The sequence below is a fragment of the Triturus cristatus genome, chromosome 4_1 (genome assembly GCF_964204655.1).
Source record: "Triturus cristatus chromosome 4_1, aTriCri1.1, whole genome shotgun sequence".
Taxonomy (NCBI): Eukaryota; Metazoa; Chordata; class Amphibia; order Caudata; family Salamandridae; genus Triturus; species Triturus cristatus.
Genome location: NC_140585.1, coordinates 561,176,260 through 561,196,420, shown reverse-complemented (window position 1 = coordinate 561,196,420; position 20,161 = coordinate 561,176,260). Strand labels below are relative to the sequence as shown.

The following is a 20,161-nucleotide window of genomic DNA, read 5'->3' as shown; positions in this document are numbered from 1 at the left end:
TCTTGCACATTTACCTTTCCCATCTTACATGCAAAGCAAGCTTGTCTTGTGTTCTGCTATACCAGCGATGTGTGAGGGCAAAACAAGTGTTTCAAAATACATGATAATAGGGCCCCCTTGCACCACTCCACTCTATGTGTAGGCACTTTCAGTATATGATACTTGCTAATTTTCACCAACACAGATCTGTGGAATGCACATACCTTTCGGTGAGGGAGCAACATGGAGCCCCCATGTGGTAGTGCACGTATGTGCTCCCCACCTCCACGGGAATGCAGCATTGCAATGGGCTGTGCAGGCTTCAGAGGTGTGCAGGTGCATTTTAAAACTATGTATTCATTTTCCGGACTATTACAAATTGTAGTATTAACTCATGTTTTGTGTTCAAATACATCAAATGCAGGGCTGCCATTGTATTATTTATGTTGATTTAATGGAATTAAAGAGAATGAATGGCCTCGGACTTTTTTTTACTTTTCCTCTACCCTTCGCTCCTCCTCTTTTTTCCTTTTTGCTGTCTCTATATAAGTTAAAACCAGAAGGTACCTTGAAATGAAGATTCATTAGTTTGGTTTCCCTGTTCTTTCCGTATCTTCAGTCTTTCATCTCATTCTTATTTTCTTAATACGCTAGGGAGCGCGGAAAGCACTTTTAATAAACCAAATGAATGTGATAGCATGATTACGACTTTATAACCATGCCCGCCATTTTGCATGCTCTGCTAAATGAAGGCATTTATGTTTCTGAGCTACACAGAAAAGAAATAGCTGATGCTTAAACGAGTCTTCTAAAGGAAGCCTGAAATGGCTGCCGATACTGTGCGTCTTTGACATCGGAAGGTACCGCACTGTAAGTGCTCCTGGTCGTGTCTCCACGGCTGTAAACACAAAGGCGCATTCTCCGGCTTAAACATGAAATTCATTCATTAAACAGTGCGCACTCTCTCTCGAGTGCAGTTTGACATTTGGCAAGCCTGACGCACCGAAGAAGACACACATGGCTAAAGGGATTATGGCTGATGGCAATCATAGAGGAAAGGAAGACGTGGCTTCCGTGAACCTCACTGACTGTAATCAATTGATTACACAAACTGCTGCCTTGCTTGTCTGGAGTCTGTCAGGTTCGTTCCCGTCCGTTCTGTACGCGCAAAGCTCATTCCGCCCACGTCAGTAACTGCAGAGCCCCTTTCAGATCACTAGACACCCGGTCATTCCTTCGGATGCTGACCGGCACATCTACCAAGGGCAATACATGTATTTCTGTCTCAGAGTGGTCTCTGCGAATTTACATTGGCCTATGTGTCTAGGCCTGGGCGTAGTTCGCGAAGTAGCACTTCGCGAAGCTACGCAAAGTGAAGTTCGCACTACGCGAGCTACGCGTAGCACTTCGCGAACTACGTAGTACCTTGTTCGCACTGTGCCAGATGTCGTTTTCAATGATTGCACAGTGCGGACAAGCAACCGGCACTGTGCAATCATTGAAAATGGCATCTTGCACAGTGCGAGCTGTAGTTTTCTGCTGCTCGAGTAGATTTTTACTCGAGCTTCAGCTTTCTCAACGCGAACTGGTAGTTTCTCATCGCGAGCGGTCGCGAGCATACGCGACCACTCGCAATGAGAAACCTGACCTCCTCGCGTTGGGGATCTCGCCGGGAGGTTTATTTTCCATGCTCGCGATCGCCAACTTGAAGTTGCTGATCGCGAACAAGGAAAAAGTCTCGCCGGGATGTCATTTTGCTTGCTCGCGGTCGCCAACTTGACGTTGAGGACCGCGAGCAAGCAAAAAATTACCGCAGCACTACGCAACACTACGCTACGCGTGTTCGCACTGTGCTACGTGCAGTTCGCGTAGTGCGAAGTAGCGCGAACTTCGCAAACTACGCGAGCGTAGCGTAGTGCTTTGCCCAGGCTTACTCATGACCAGCCTGCTGTCTTTGTTTCAAGAGAAATCAAAAAGGCTATCCTCACTTCCATGTTCATGACCAACCCAGACATTACCAGGCGTGACCGGCAAAGGAAACTCACAATGACAGAGGGGCCTTTTCATGCGGTATTTGCGAGAGTGTTCATCAAGAGAACGGTGTGTTACTTGTTTTTGGTGGCATTTCAAGAGCCTTCTGCTGATGATCATGATGCGCTCATTCAAGAACCGAGGGTTCAAGCTCAGACTCACCTACAATATGAGACTGAGTTATGGCGGGCAGAAGCCACTGAGCTCTACTGAAGTACACCTGCTTTGAACCTGTGCTGCTGCACACAGGGGCAACAGTGTACCAAATTGTGTAGCAAGAGGTGGCCCGAGGGTTCTTTTGGGGTGTTTCTAGGGTTGTATTTGTGATGTGCAAAGTTTCACAATTACGCATGTATCTTAAGTAGTGGGATTTTGCTTTTTTTACTACTGTTGCTGAACTCAGAAATGATACCTCCATAAAGTGAGAAGTGAGATATCGACAATTCAAAAAGTCTCAGCACATATCCAGAAAGCAGCCTCTAATGCGATGATAACTGCTTTCGGTGCATTTCTCCTTATTAGGGCAGCCACTTTGATCCATGTTGCCAGGATCCACATTTCCAGTCTTGTGATTTTCTGCTACTGATGATTGTCATCACCCATTCTTCAGGGCTAGGTGAAGGGAAATATTCTCTAGAAAAGTTGTGAGAAGTTGTAAACTTTGCATCAATGAAGTCAGAGAAAGATTCCTGACTTTACACGACTTTTCGCTAAGCAGTGTAACTCCACCCAGCCAAATGCAATGCAAAAGTTCCTTATGCAGGATGTCCCTAGGGTGTGACAGCCTGTGCCAGGAACTATAATGGTGGCCATGCGTCGGCTCCTTCAGGTAAGAGATGCATGGAGGGAAGGGCAAAGCCAATAGAGGTGGTGGCTAGGGGAGATTAGGAGGCTCATGGGGTCATCAGGGTGATTACTTGGGACTATAAGACTATAATGTGGGAACACCATCGGTTAGATAGGGACAGCACTGGTGTGGGGTCTAAGGTGCCAAGGGACATCTTTAAAGTGGGTAAATGTATAGAATGTATAAAGTGTAAAACAGATGTTAATAGTATCTGGCAAGCATAAGCCTGTAAAGGTAACATCCATGTTCCTCACGCTTGTCAATGACAACTTTCCTTGGATATCATTTTCTTTTAATTGTCTCTTTTTGTAAGGATGCCAGGTCATGTTTAGTAGTCCATCTCAAACTCTCTACCTAGCCTCTCTGACTACCCCTCTCTCTTCATACATCTCTTTACAACTCTTTTTTGTCTCTCCCTTTTTGATTACCTCACAACCCTTTCTCTATCTCACGCTCTCAATATCCCTACTTCCTGATCAATGGCTCCTCTCTTTTTCTGATTCAGCTGTCTCTGTACTTCACCTCTTTTCTCAATGCAACTAATTTTTCTTTCATCTCTCTCCACCTTTCCACCTTGCTACTCTCTTTATCTGACCTGTTTATGCCTCTTCTTATATTGCTCCTATTACTTCATCATCACTCTCTTTACCTTCCAATACTTTATACTGTAATCACTACCTGACCTCTCTACCTGTCAACCTCTACCTCTCTTAAGCTCACCTCTCTTTCTACCTTACTGCACACTTTGGTGTACCCCACCGCTTTCCATCTCCTTATATTTATCTCACGCTTACTAACTATATAACCATACCTATCTCCCTAACTCTTTCTCTACCTACCACTCATTCATTTTGCCACCGTGTACCTTTCTTTCTGACTGCCCCACCTTCTTTCTTTTCTTTAGGCCACGCCATACCTCATTTATTGCTCTCCCTCAGTTCTCTCTCTCAGCTCCGCTTCTCCCTCCACTTCAATTCTCTCACTATATCTTTCTCTGTACGCCTCTGTCCTTCTCTTGCCTTCTATTCCCTGCCATTTTTCTAAGAAGGGTAAACACAGAAAGAAGAAAGGATGGCAGGCAGGGGAAAATAATTCAGTAGAGAATTATTTGTTTTCACCGAATACGATGGTGAAAATCTTCTGAGCAGTGCTTTCTTTTTCACTGTTGCAGTTAGAATGCAAGTTGTTTGAGGGAGTTTTATTAGATGATGAATATCCAACAATTAACCCTACAATTGCAAGAATTATATTAATGTCCCTTATTTTACTAATATGCACTACTCCACTAACTATCCATCAAGGCAGCCTCTTTCTATTTAATTTCCAGAACTGTAAGAACAACCTGTTTCGACCCTGAACTCCACATAGAATATTACTGTTACAAGAAAAAATAAAGTCTAGACCCAAATGCTAAAAGAAGTAGGGGGATATTCCCAAGAACGTGTGATAACCATCGCAAAAGTTACTTAACGCAACCTCCAACATCATAGTCTATCGTGGGAAAATTATGCTGTGTTAACCAAGTTTACACAACACGGCGGAACCATGCGATAGTCACCAGATAATGTGTCAAATGGCCGCGTTAAAATCAATACCACGCTGCAAAATTGCGAAACACGAACGCAAAAAACAGCTGCGATGAGGCCAAGCGTGATACAAAAACCAGCGAAAACCAGCGACAGGCCTGCAATTCACACGCGTCTGGCGTGAAAATGCAGCATAAAAGCAGACCAAACAAACAGTGAGATGACAACGTACAAGCCCAACCCCACAGCTGTGATGCAGAAAAAATGACCATTGTCCAAATCAGATAGGCAGTCCCCCACAAACAGCCACAATGTAAATTGACATGCATTCAGTATGTAACCTGCGCCAATGCGAAAACAAACATGGAACACACTGTGGAACCGCTTCTCCCCTTCACATTGCAGAGGGACAAACAATACCCCCGCACACCGACGTGCCATGTCCATGACCAAAAAATAATGAAAGCATGGACCAATGTAGGGGCAGTGACTCCCCCCACGTGCATGTCACCCATGTCACAGGACTCGAGTCACAGGGCGCATCCGTGCATCATGGCGGCACATATCAGAGCCCAATAGAAGCCCTTTTGTCACCTGTAGGCCACATATGACAGCCAAAATGGAATGAATTGGGACACATGTGAAACGCCGAAGAGTGGGATACCGTAACAACTGTGACACACAGAACTGGAAGTTCCAATACTTTACACCCTAAACAGCCTCACTGCACAGGGATGACGCACCCACCATCCAATAACAAATTCCTTAATTGTCAGCACAACATGTTGCACCCACACTTGTCTGAGTGAAGTGCCTGTACAGATGAGTGACATGCACGCAGGGAATCTTTTTCTGAATGCATTTATTAGCACATGCTGCGCCTGTGGTCAGTCAACGTACTGTGCCATTACTGCTAAGGACCCTCACAATGTGACATCAACCAGAGAAGTAATTGTCAATGATGTAGTCCCTACGGGCAATTCCTGCTGCGGCTACCGTGGGGTGTGGTCCACATGCCTCATCTTCATCATCATCGTCTGGTGCATCTGGCACTCGTATCCATGGGGCTCTGCTGCGTACACATATGTTGTGCAGCACACAACATGCAACGATCATGTTGCACATGAGCCTGAGCTGTACAGGTGCTTTCCACCTGTGGCGTCCAGGCACCTGAAACGTGACTTCAACACGCCAAATGTGCATTCCACGATGCCCCTGGTGCGTTTGTGGGCCAAAGTGTACTGCCTCTGGGGCTGTGTGTTTGGGGCTCGGATGGGTGTCATCATCCAAACGCAGAGTGCATATCCTTGGTCACCTGTGACAGTGCAGAGAGACATGAGTCAAGACTACGTACTGCATGATGTGTTGGCAGGCTCACTGGTTCATTGGTGTGTGATATGTGTGACTTAGTGTTTCCTGTATGACATGTACTGCGTGTTGCTAATGAGCGGCATCACTGTGTATTACGTAGCCTCACTGCTGCACCCCCCCGAGCACATTCACTATTGTGTGCAGCGCGATTGCATCACATGCACCCCTACGGCACACCATTGCCATTGTCATGCCTGGCTGCGCATGTCCACAAGCCTGACTACGACACAGTGATGATGCTACGAAGAATGTGGCCGGCCACGTGTGTGTCAGCCCATTGCAAGGACAGGGCTGACACAGATGTAGAGCACCTGCCTGGCTGAACCCGACATGCAATTAAGGGTACATCTTTGGTTCATGCTGCGATAATACCGACACACACAACAGTTGGCATGTGTGGTCCCTGACCCTGAGCGGGCATGCCCTCCCCCATGTACCCCTTTGGCCGAGCACGCACACCGGGGGCATGCCACATGGCAACATTGTCAATTGCGGGACGGGGGGGCGCAGACACTACAACAGAGACACACGCATCAGCCACATCCTTGGCAAGGCCTACACTGCACCACACACAGATCCACATGTGGAGGAGCCACACCCCTACGCACTACTGTCATATACCTGTCCACCCCGCTTACGCTAACAGGGAGGTACGACACGGTTTCATGTCCCAGGTCTACACCACTGGATGCCTACGCTGTACACAGCACAATGTTATGTGGAATGACCCCTGTCCCTCATGCATACATAATAAACACACGGACACACTGAGTGAGTTTGTGGGACTGGCCACGGGCATGTGCGCCCGGCCCCACCAGGGTCACATCTCCAGAGACGCCTGTGCTGGATGGGTGTTGGGTAGTGTAAGCCACCACTCAGGGGTTGGTTGGTGCTGGCAAAGACCACAACAGTGGGCAGACAATCAGCAGTACAAGGTACGTACATCATGGGTCCCTGACTTGAGCAGCACAGAGTTTGTGGCCCTGGATGCACAGCGGCCGGCACAGGCACACCTCCATGGGACGGTGACTTGCGGTGCACTGAGGTAGTGCCACGCGAGCTGAGCGTGTATTTGTCGATGTCCAAGGGGAATTTCGTGGAGGGTTGTGGAGGACAGTGGAAGGTGTCCTTCCAGGGCCTGATGCAAAGGGCAGAAGCAAGCAGAAACAGGCAGATGGTGGAGTTGAATGCTACAGAGCACACTTTTCCACCTTGTCAGTATCAGCTACATGTAGATGAGCACAGCCTCCAGCCCATGGGCTCAGACACCACCGACGTCCAAACAGAGATTGCCCATGGATTTCAGGGCACACACTCAGTGGCACCAGAGCTGGAAGGGATGCAGTCTGCAATGAGGCCTGTACAATGATATGGACTCTGCTATGTAGAAAGCAAGACTCAGTTCAAATCCTGTGACCTACTCCACCACAGTGTGTGCCGGAGGCAGCGGTCAGCAGGGATCCACAGCCACGTGTGGTAGGTATGCGCTGCACAGAGTCAGTGGCACCAGTGCAGTTGTTGGTAGTATCCCATCACCTCCGGATAGGTGATCCTTTTCTCCTCCAGACTGAAGCGCGACTTCCTCTTACTCCTGTCCTTGCGCACTGTGACATGAACACTGCCATGAAGAAATCAAGACTCAGTTCCAACAGTGCGACCTAGTTGACCGCAGTGTCGGCTGGAGGCAGCGGTCAGCGCGGGCTAACCGCTGTCCAGCCATCTCATCCTGAATCTCTCACACACGACGTTGCAATGGCATTTGTGGGTGACATAGGTAGTGGCACCAGAGCTGAGCAGGTGTGCAGCCGAAGAGGCCGTGTCCTGCCTGAGATGGACTCCATTGGATTGGTGTGAGGCCTGCAGGACTGCAGTGCAGGCCAAAGGCCGGAGTCAGCAAGGGCCCACAGACACGTTTTGTGGGAGTCCTATGCACAGACTTGGTGGCACCACATCGGAGGGAGTATAGGGACATGAACTCAGCCTTAAATCATGTACTCTGCCATGGTGTAATCAAGACTCAGTTCCAAATGTGTGTCCTACTTGTCCGCTGGGTATGCCGGTGGAGTACGTCAACCAGAAAGGAGTTCCGCGGGCCTGTGTCGCGGAGGACGTGATGGTTCGAGGAGTCTGCCAAGGTCGGGGGCCTCAGGCTTGGAGCTTGCACCAGCACGTGTGGGCCCTCTTTGACACACGCTGGTGTCGCCAGGTGAGCAGTGATGCCTGGATGCGCAGGGGCGGCCATGACGGCTTCGGAGACCAGGCGCCCAGGGTGCAGCAGGTGCACAGGATCCCAGGCAACACCACTCACGGCGTAGGCCTCGTGACGGGGTGAGAGGCACCGCCTTGGCAAGGACGTTGGGCATTCCAGAAGAGGACCACGCCCATAGCTGCGTGCTTTTAATTCACACCCCTACGCTGGCCTGGCGTACGTCGGGCCAGCCCACTCCTCTCATGCTTACAGGGGGGAGGTAACAAGCTACATTTCCTTGTTCTCCCCCATTGGTTGGGGTGACATGGTTGTGTCCACTGTCCACTACACCAAACACCAGCAGTGTATGTCGACATGGATATGTGTGTGGTCTGCATACTACAGTCTGTCCAGCACATCCATGCCACACTTGGCATTGTGTGCAGTCTCATTCATGGGTCACTTGCCTCCTTCGCACATGCCTGGTTCCCTCCTCTTCCCACATTCTGCTAATGTGTGGCTGAGGTGCCATGCTGTTGATGGCTCATGTACATGGCTAGGCCAGGTTCCCACGGTAAGTTGTGCTGTTGTGTCTGGTGGGTAGGCATGTTGTTTGGCATGTTGTATGTGGGTTTGTAACATGTGCTTTCCCAAAGTTGTGAGTTGCATGATTGTGGAGTTGAGGTGTGTGGTGTGTTCATTTGGTATTTACCAAAGAGCACTGCATTTCCGTAGGTGCCATCCTTGAAGCACCGGTTGATGATGGACTGTCGGAAGATGTATGAATCATGCACACTGCCTGGGTAGTTGGCGATGACATTGGTGAAGAGTCCCCGGTGGTCCACTATTGCCTGCACATTGATGGAATGTGTGTGCGTTCTGTTGCGGTAATTTTGTGCAGTGTCGGCAGGGGGCACAAGTAGGACATGTGTGCAGTCTATTGCCCCCAACACGGCCGAGAATCCAGCTATGGCGTAGAAGCCTTGCTTGGTCTCCAGCTGTTCCTTTGCAGTGTGGGGGAATTTTAGGTACTGGGGTACCAAGCTGATGACGGCATCCAGAACAGGTGTGAGGAGCTTGGATAGGGCTGGCTGTGAGACTCCTCCTCCGGCAGTTGTTGGTTGGGATGTCCCAGAGGCCAACAGGTGCAGCACAGCCAGCAGATTTGTCTGCGGAGGGATGTTGGTTGTCCGCTGTGTTAGTACAGTCAGCATGTGGGCAATGATGTTCAGGATGCGGAGGATGGTTGTCCTTTTGAGCCTGTAGTGGGCAATGACATACTCTGGTGTCATGTCTGTGAGGCTGGTGCGTTTCCTGAAGGTCCGCGGTCTGTGTCTTTGCTGCCTCTGTGGTGGTCCGAGGGGGTGGTGTGGGGGAGGTCCGGGGGATGGTTGCAGTCCTGCGGGTGGTGGCAGTGGGTGTTGTGGAACTGTTGGGGCTCCGAGCTGCATGATGAGTAGCTCCATGGCATCTGTTGTCTTTCAGGTGTGGCTGTGGGCTGGGTTCCCTTTTCTGGTGCCGGCTGCCGTCCGACTTTACACCAGGTCAGTGCAGGTGTTAGTTTCCTGCTGCTAACGTGCCACTTCGCATGTTTTGTGGACTTATCGCCGATGTGGCTGATCGTTGAGAATGTTGCGGTGTGGTGTTGACGCGGCTTTTGCACGGGAACGCCTACCCTGCATCTCATTAGAGATAGTTGTGGGGGTCATCTGTGGTGATGTTTTTTGCGGCTGCTATCGCAGGTAAACTGGTGCAATGGGCTGTTAGCACCAGCTTGTGAATGGGGTGATAAATGTATAGCAAATTTGGCTGCGATGAAGTGCCGTTAACTCGGCGATAGCTCCTTGAGAATATGCCCCGTAGTGTGTTCAAACGTTCTTTTGGTACTATTTGGCTGGAGATGGCTTTCAGGTTTCTAAACGTTATACATATGATTGCAGTATTGTTTGATATCAACAGGACTTGAACGAGCTAAAAATGAGCACAAAATCAGTTGATCTGGATATGGGCCCCAAAAGATGTCTTCCATGAGGCCTGAAAACTCCTTAAGATGGCACTTATTTGTGACAAAAATGCAAAATGTGCACACCAAAGCCCCAAATATGCCGAATTATGAAAAGCAAAGCATTTGCTTGGCTCGAACCTATTGCTTTGCCTGTCTGTGACTGTTGGATATTCTGCTGGTTGCTGTCTGTAGCCTGGTTGGGCCTCCAGGGGCTCTGCGTTTGAGAACATGAGGATGTCTGCTGCAGGGGGAAGAGTGCAGATTGGCATTTGAAAGCTCTGCTCTCTGGAACCAGACAACTTGTTTCAAGAGGGGAAATGGGGCAGCAGGGACAGGCCCTGGAGATGAAGGGTGGGGGGGTCACAGGAGTCACGGGGACAGAGGAGTCTTGGGTCATTGGGGTGTTGAACCAAGGAAGGTACAGGGGATGGGTGGCACAGGAGACACAGTGGTATGGGGGAGCTGATCACGGCAGACATGGAGGAAGGGAGTGAGAGGAACATGGTGTCCAGAGAAGACTCAGGGCAGTGGAGAGAGGGGGGCCAGAGTGATATGGGGCAGTGGGGGGGCATAGGTGACATGGGACAGCAAGAGGAGATGGCCAGAGAATACAACTCTCTTACAGACGGCCCCAAGCACTTCAATTGGCACTGCTAATAATTTTCCTGTTTTTAATGGGAGCTTTTGAAAAAAAAAACACAAGCTGCAGAATACAAACTGGAAAAATCCCTGGGGGTCTGATTAGAATATTAAACCTTTTGGTTTTAAAACGGACAGGAAAAACAGAAGGGATGCCTCTGCTTCAGACTTCGAATGTTATATAGTGCCAAGCATCACAGATTTTAGTATGTTATGGTTCAAAATCTTAGAGCTTGCCTTATAGTCAAGTTAGGCAGAGTGACTGTCATTATAATAATTTCTTCCAAAAGTAGATTTTTTGCAAACGCCAATAAAGACTTTTTATTTATTTGCAGGACCATATTTTCTTAATTGACTTCAAAAGCGAGTCTGGCAAGGGACGCTGCTCCTTCAATCCAAAGGTGAACACTGTTTCTGTGATGATCAGTAAGTAAAGTGCCAAGACCTTGAGATACCTGGTTTCAAGAAACTCAGTCCACATAAGTGCGGCACCAAGGGCAGGAGGACACATTCTGTTTGTAGTTTGATAATATCCCATATCGTCGCGCATGTCTGTGGGTGTCCGTGCGCGTGTGGTCACAATAGCTGTCTTTGTCTTATTGTATTTTAATTAGAGTTTCTTAAAAGCATTAGTGCAGCTAGAAAGTAAAGTTCCTTGAAAGAAGTCATAGAGGTCCCGGTCTATCTAGATAGATGGTTGTAAAAAGAATGAGGGACTTCTGGCGGGCCAGCCTAGTTGCAACACAAATGGGAGCACAATGTGATTTAGGATGGAACTGCAAGGGTTGGGTGGTAGACGGATATGTTTTGGGTTCACCACATCCATGCAACCTGATGAAGGGGCACACCAAGGGCAGTTTGCAGTGCTCCAGGGTCTGCCTGGGTTACGGCAAGTTCTCAGCTGTTCCTCTGCCTATTGTGTAACATGATTTTTCCTACAGGTTGGCTACTCTGCAGCAGAAAGCTTTAAATACAGTAACTCTTGATTTGCTTCCCTGGAAGTCTTTTCTCACCAGGTCCCTGTACCATTGGAGAAGTAGGAACCCCTGTGCTTGTGATACCTAAATTGTTTCTTAATGCTCAACTAAGTTCATTTTCATTGCTGCTGCATATAAGCTTTAAACATGACTCCTTAGATGTAAGGGTCGTATGCCCCTGTTAACTCCGACTCCACTCACAACCCCCACTTTAGATATTGTGAGTGTTCGTCTACAGTAACCATAGGAACTTCCCAGGTAGGTTACAGTTCCAGACACACTGATTAAAGACTAAATTATCCTTCGCCTGCCCTGACAGTAATCTGGGATGCTTATGATAGGTAACTCTTGTTCTTCTTCCGCAGAGGAACGCCTGGGTTACATCCCAAGCATTTTTATTTCATGACCATTTCACGTATTTATTAGTGTTCAGAGATGGGCTCGTAAAAATTTAGTCTTTCTTTTATTGCTGAAAAGGGAAGGAGAGGGAATGCACCAGATCAGAAAGGAAGAAATCAACTTTGTTAAGGGAACAGAAATAAACTCAGCCATCAACACATGAGGTTCTTCTAGGAACATTCTCGGCAGGGATCACTTTCGTGGGCGCCATTCAAGCAGATGAAGCAGACACGTCCTGAGAGGATACGCTAATGTTAGGGACAGGGGAGAATGCGGGTGCTCTATTTGAATGCCTTGTCCATAGAACTCCTCAAGTGCCCACCACAAAGAGAACATTTGGACAGATAGTTCTACAAGGATGTTAAAAAGGGGCCTTTCTAAACTCTGCCTGTGATATTGCCAGAATGGACCATGCTTTCTCTTTTTAGCAAGATAAAAGAGAATGACGATGTGTTAATGCCATGAGTGGCACAAACCCTTCTGGTATGATTAGAGATTGATTAATGGCCAAGCATTCAAACACAAGGACCGTCATCGTAATAGTGCCGTTACGCATAGTTAACCGTGATCCTAGGGTGATTTTGCAACAGTCAGTCCAAGGCAACATTTTTTCTTTTGACTTTTTGTAGAGATTTTGCTTAAGCAGGCTTTTGCCATTCATCATGAATATCCAGATAAATATAATAGCTTAACTGACAAAAGGTCAAATGGCACAGTCAGTCACAACATTGCAAGATCACAACCATACCAGGGAGGGAAAGGATCAATTATGTTGGCACCGGACAGCCAGCCTCTGAGAAGACATATCAGATCGACTGGCTACACTTTCAGCATCTCGCGGCAGTACACACAGATGATGTTCATGAAACATATCCCATGTTCAGTTTTTACTCAAGCTATCACTAAAACAATCCTACCCCTCTAGTCTGCAGGGACTCATCTGGCTAAAGAACGGACACCACTGCTCACCTAGAGGGTCACGGGATGCAGAAGATAGTCTTGTTCCAGGGAAAACAGTCGTCCCAAAAGGGAGTGTTGGCAGAAAGGCAGGCACAGTCACCTTCTATACACCTTCCTGACATTAGGCGAGCCAATCACTGTAAAGGAGTTCCTCGAAAATTCCCCCCCCACATTGCAGGAGGGCTCACCATCATCTTGGTAAGCTGCTGGTGTGTGATGTATGTAATCAATATCATAGAAACATCAACCGTTCCCATCACCTACAAAGAAATAACAATGTCATACAACCCTATGGCGAATCTAATATTACTTTGTCCCCTCTTGTAGCAAACGTAGAGCAATGTTCTACTCTCCAAATGTTTGAAAGTTAAGTGAAGATTGACAGTAATTGTGAAAAGCAGAATACCTACCTGGTGGGTTCTGGGCGTCAAAAATATCTGTTTAGAGAATGAATTGAACAATCCACAGTCCTCTCTAAGTCTAGCCATAGATTGTTATGCGAATTGGAAATCCTTGTACCTAAGTTAACACAAAGCCCTTGTGCTGCTGGCAGAACCGTTTGATGTACTTAGACGCTCTTATTCGGTGATCTTCGTTCTTTTGTCAGTTACGCTGTTATGAATCCTGTCTTTTACCGCTTAGCGCCAGGATGCTCTTTGGGAGCGACAGTGGCGCTTTACAAATGCAATGTTCATTCATTCATTCTTGTTTGAGCGCACTCCTCCTTCTCTTTGTCCATATCAGGGCATTTGCTTGAAGATCCTAATCAAATAATGTATCGTATTGACTGTACAAAGCTACGTAAGTCTCCAATAGGGAATTACACCAGCCTGCTTCTGCAGTTCAATTACTACAGCTGACCTTGTACAGTTAGAGAGAAGTGCAAATGGGGCTGGCATCTCATGAATGCATTTGAGATGACTCTATAAATAAAAAAAAGTTTTGTATTTTTAATCGATTGCAGTGCGATAGTACATCATACATATTTGTGTGATAGTTATATCTGTCAAAGCAAATACGCATTCAATACGCAGTCTTGTTAAAAATGCGAGACGATATAAGGTAATTATGCAATAAACTTCACATGTGGTTTTGCACCAAGCTGTAAAATGCTGAAAACATTCTAAGCATGGAAAGGGAGATAACCGTTGCATTCTGTAAACTGCAAGAAGCAGTCATGTTTTGATGGCATATGTGGTCAATTCACATGCGGGACATAATTCATACAAACATCCCGGTGCTTCGGATCGAATGCGTGTGCCTACCTTTTCCAAGGATTGACTAATATGTGCACAATTCAGAAATGTTTCAGCTAGGAAAATTACCACTTGTAGAATCTTCTGACATTGACAAAAGCTTCCCATATCCATGCATTGCAAAGTCTCTACATTGCGAACAATCTACATTAAAGGGTTGACAACTTATTTTCCCAATTATCAGTTTTTCCGTTTGTTTCCTTATATAGAAACATTAATTAATGTAAAATTTGTGGATGTAAAACATTTTTCACCCACCTGTGGAGCTCCTTGCACTTTCCCATATTATCTGCATCACGTATGTCTGGTCTGATCATGTGTACCTTTTGAAATATAGGTTACTGGGAAAAGCATTACCAAAGTAGTAATTATAGGTATTTAACATATCAGAGAACCATTCAGATAAGCCTTGCTAGTGTTTTACCTTGTCTCACAGAAGGGAAATACTAGAGGCACATAAGATGTCTTCCATCAGATGATCTCTATTATACAAACCCTAAACAAGCAGCAGGTCTAAGGTAGCTGGTAGCTTCATGCGTAACTCAGGTACTGGCAAGTTCATAAGAAATTTGAAAACACTTCATTTACAGCCCAGCATTGTACGGTTTGTTGACACTTTCTCTACAAAACATTATATAAATACAGTAATTCACATGTAACATTTATATATTACACCAGCATTTTTTCTCCATGCAGTATTAGGGTTGGCAGGGAAATAGTGTTTTTTAAATGAGAGCATTTGCATTTCCTGGGGCCAGAGACATTCTAATCTGTGTGAACATAAATTGTGAATAATATTTTACATCCATGTTTATCGGAGTAAATAGCTTAATTCTAAATTGTTTATGTGACTTCATTATACAGTGCCAACAGCATAGATGCTGATATTGCATGCTCCTCAACTCTTTATGTAGTTATTTGTTACAGGAGTTTGTTTTATGAATGTATTCTGTTTTAGTAATCTTCCTGCAGAACACAGTAATAATTTCTTGCTCATAGCAATTCTATCTTCACACATTATTAATTTATGTCTCGTTGTTATCTTCATTTAATTCTCTAGATGAAGAACTATTCTCAGGAATGTTTATCGATTTCATGGGAACTGATGCAGCCATTTTCCGAAGTGTAACCAAACGGAATGCAGTCAGAACTGACCAACACAATTCTAAGTGGTTAAGTGGTAAGAGGAAGGTCACTAGAAATATTTTTATTTTCATGAGGTGCCTCAAATTAATGTTATCTTAGTTCGAGCAGATGATGTGACAACGGAGCTGAACATGAATAGTGTTGGCGTAGAAGTGGGTGGGAACTAGTTTGATAATGATGGGAAGAAATGGGAGAGTTAGACAATGCATCATCATGGCTTTCAGGGTAAAGACAATGGACCAGATTTGCAAAAGAATTACCCAACGTAGCGCTGCAATGTGTGAAAGTGAGAGATCCGAACAGCACCATACTGGCTAATATATGCCGCAGTTTTTCTCTCTCCAATGCGCTGGTGCACTTGGGCCTCGCACCACCGCACAGACCCTTGTACCCTAGTGCACAGGTGGGTGTGTTCTATAAAGAAATTGTTTTTGTACAGTAAGTAGACCCTTCCATTACAAAAACCATCCTTTAACACTTCCCCTGCCTTGTATATGTGCAGTACAATGCAGCACACATGCAAAGAAGGGAAAACAAGGAGAAAGGAAAACATTTCTTCTTGTTACTCCTGCCTCCAAAAGGCATATGATTGTGGTGCAAATCCCGGTCTATTAATGTTTGTAGATAGAGATGTGTGTCAAAACCTATTGGTGGTTGCATGGGAATAACCATGGAATGTCCCCTTGATGCAAAGTTATGCAAAGCAGTGCAAAGCGCAGCTTCATAACTTTAAGAAACTATCCGATAGTAAATCCCGGCATAACATTTTGAGTCGGGTTTGGGTTACAAAAGTAACGCAAACCCTGCACAAACCATTAGCAAATCTGGGCCTTAGTTTCTGTGTACAGACAAAGTCTAAAAATGTTTGCATTTGTTTATATTTAGCAGCACAGATCACATATTACTTATGACATCTTTACGAGCCAGCACATAAAATGTCATTTTGTTCAATATTTCCATAAAACACAACCACCATTGAAATGCTAGAACCATTGCACAGGCAGATTTTATTACAACACATTGACACCCAATGGTGGCTAAATGTCTAACTTCACATAAAAAAATAGTTATTTCCTATTGGGTGTCTGTCTGAAATCTACCCAATTAGGAACATTTAGGATTCGTGGAGTTCACATATAGAAGAGGAAGACTTTTTTTGTTTTCAGGGTTCATGCAGAGGGGTCATGAAAGTGTAGATGCTACCTAAGCAGTGCTGCCCGCAGTATCGACTGATTTTGAATTAATACAGCTTTCAAAAGGATGAGCATTGGGACACTCAGGACGGACAGTCAAACAATATTGATGGCCAACACCTGGAGGTGTGACCAGAACATCTCCCATGTTTTTGGCATACTTCTTCTCTGATATGTCAACTGGTTGAGAGCGAAAACAATGTACTTTTGTGTCAGTGTGCCAGTAAAGCTTCATTATTTCTATGTAGCTACACACACAATGCACATTTATGTGTGCTTGTCCTGAGAATCGCACCCTACCAGGGAGCACTACCTCCTGGATGATGAAAAATTTTGAAAAACGTGTCGATTCATCAATTATTGAACTTTTCTGCATATCCCTTCTAATAAAACAGAGAGCACATATGTGCAATCAAAAGCTAATATTATCAGACCTCCACTCACAAGCTTCACAGCGCAATCTATAAGAAGCACTATTGTAACATTATATATACTGCATTCCAGTTTTCTCCTCTTGCCAAATCCTTTTGGAATAGAAATGGAATCCCTGTCAATGGAACTCTAGAAATGGAATTATGACATTTCAGCAATGATGCACATTGTGTTTTCCATTTCTTCATTTTAATGCATACATTGCAATCACTCCTTTTTATTTTTATTTTTATTTATTATCTAGTTTAGGCCTGGCTTCACAGTGCAGCTGTCTACAAGGGATATTGTGACCAGGTCTTAAAAATATATATAGAGTGGGCCTTCATCCACCCAGTGGCTGCTTGGTCTATTCTTCCTGCTCCTATAGAGTTCTTTCTCTGGAATTGGAACCATCACAATTTAAATTTCCCATGTCATATATTCAGAAAGCAAAATGATTGTTTTATTTCTTTTTCACTACTGGAGGCTGTTTATAATGTTTTAGTTATGTCTAGAATTCAAACCAAACCTATTAGCTTTATAACTTGTGACCTTTATAATTAAACAAACAAATGGAGACAGAAGTCTTGAGTTTCAGAGAATGCTTGAGAACTCGGAACTGAAAAACTTACCAACCATAGTAAATAGTTCTTTGCTCCTGATTAGGCCTGGGTAAAAATTCCGTTCCGCTCACGGAAGTTGCGATAATTTGAAATTTTCGCGTTCCGCAGAGAGCGTGAAAATGTCAAAATTTCCGCAATCCGCATCTTACAGGAATTTTTTTTCTTGCTCGCGCTGTAAAAAAATACATTCTCGCGTGCGCGCGATCGCCTTACCTGAATTCCCGCGTTCGCCGACAATTTTTCCCAATCCGGTCGCGTTCTCCATGAGTTGTTGGATTGTTGGTAGCCATTTGCGCTGTCTCGTGACAGTTCACACCCGCATTATCGTCATTTGTCGCGCGATCACGTCATTCGTCGCGCGATCACGTCTTTCTTCTCGCGATCATGCACCGCGAGAGTATGAGATGATTGAGATATCGAACACATCATTCTCCACCGCGAGCGAGAGCGTGAGGATGCGGGCACGTCATATCGAATGCGAGCGGGCAGGACAAGTGAAAACAAGATGGCCGCGCCCGTGAGCAACCGTATGGGTACGTTGGCGAGCCGCGATCACGCAGAAAATACCGCGAACGGGCGGGAAAAAAACTTCTGCGTCTTCTCGATATTTCCGCGTGTTTGCGGAAATTTTTAACATTTGCGCGATAGTTTGCTAAAGTGAATTTCACAAATTCCGCCCACCCCTACTCCTGATAGAGGCGATAAGATCTTATAGTAATAATAGTATGTGTTAACACTAGACAAGCTAGAGGGTAGGGAGGACAAGGAGAAGATAAATTGACAGCTCATAGACAAAGGGCAAGGGATTAAGGAGAGGAATGGGAGCAAGAAGTGGGTACATAATAGTGAGAAACTAGGATCTGTTTGGTTGCCAATTTAAGTGCTGCTTGAATAGAAAAGATTTCAATTTGTTACAGAATATGAGATCTTCGTGACCTTTCATTTGAGCTCGAAGGAGTTTTCCTGAGATGGAGTCAAGCCTGAGTATATCTGTGCTCTTTAGAGGTTTATTTATTTCTGAATTTTGTAGGAAGAAGAAAGAAACTGTTGGTTTAGACAGAATAGATGTCTTTGAACCTTATGCACACCATCTTTAAATGTGTACTTCCTGTGACCAACAGCCAATGCAGTGTTTTTTAGTTCGAGGATTATGTGATCTAATGTTTTGGTGACTGAGACCAATCCAGCTGCCAAATGGAAAATCATCAGGCCTTTGCTCACAGAGTGGTTGATTTTTGTGGGACGGATTGAAGCAAAGAGATTTTAGTTATTTTGATGTGAGGGAATGAAGCATCATTATTCTTATTCTTATTCTGCATCAGTATTTTCACTGATAGCATTAATACTATTCCTATTATTGAAACATCATCATATTGAATAACATTATTACTACTAATAATAATAATAATAATAAAATTAGTACTACTGAGATATGATGATATGCCATATTTGTGACAATAATAAAAGAATAATAATATCAATAATATTGATGTAAAAGACGAATGCTCTTTACTATGAGCTTACAATAACAAATTTGAACTTCAAAGTATAATTAATTCTTGTCTAATTTGTACTAAAAACTTTTGCAATCAATCAATATCCTACATTTCTGTAACTAAAATCTAATACCTTTTTTGTTGTAGGCATCCAGAAAGCTGATTATAAGAAATAAGAAATAGAAAGTGGGGTCCATGTTTCGTCCATATGCCTTACTGTTAGAAACGGGTAGCGTGGTGCAGAGCGGGTGGGACAAACTCCAGAGGAAATGTGTAAAGCATCTGCGCAGCACACACAGGCAACACACCAGGCACACTACAAAAAGAGACTCCACACCAGGTTGCATGAAAAAACAGCATATGTATTATGCAGACCACTTTAGGATATTATCACAGGTATGAACACAGTGCCAACTGACACCCAGCAATCGTTTACATGGGGCTATTTACAGGGCAGGGCTAATCGGGCCGCTGCCAACACCATCACAATATAATTAGGGGTAATGTAAGTGTAAGGAACAAATAAAAGTCCAGTAGTAATAATAAGGGTATATCAGCCAGAACCTACTGGCCAGAACATGCACGTAGCAACATCGCCTTTGCATAAGCCAAGTAGGCATAAACATGTAGCATCATAACCTCATTGGCATAAATCACAATAGGCATCCAAGCCCGCGGTGCACAAAAATAGACATAAACCTCATTAACATAAATGCTTTAGGTCAGGCATCGAAACACTTTATGCATCATATTCGCATGAGCATAAACTCACTCTAGGCATATATCCAGTTAGCTTTAGGCAACCTTAAATAAGGCATCGTTGTGGGCATAAACATTAGGCAGAGGACCACATTAGGCATGAAACGTAATCTGGTATGAACCTAGTACCCCACAGCATGACTTGAGGCATGGTCACATTAGCGCAAGGCGGACATCATTAGGCAGAACACCAACAGTATAAATCAAAGTATGAGCAACACTTTAGGCATATAAACTCATAATTCCGCATAGGCATAAAGCAGATGAACATGGAGGCATAACATTAGCATGAGGCATCCTTGCAAACCTGAGGGGAAAAACATTAGACATCAACCATGAGCATAGAAAGCATTGG

At 45.1% G+C, this 20,161-nt stretch overlaps 1 protein-coding gene across 2 annotated transcripts in view; it reads left to right on the top strand.

Moving 5' to 3' along the window:
- SEMA3C (semaphorin 3C) overlaps nt 1-20,161 on the top strand; it is a 590,590-nt gene that overhangs the window by 315,514 nt on the left and 254,915 nt on the right. For both annotated transcript variants that reach the window (XM_085652883.1, XM_085652882.1), the window contains 2 exons: nt 10,922-11,012; nt 15,239-15,358. In XM_085652883.1, coding sequence (XP_085509009.1) covers nt 10,922-11,012; nt 15,239-15,358 — 211 coding nt within the window. The remainder of the gene's footprint in view (nt 1-10,921; nt 11,013-15,238; nt 15,359-20,161) is intronic.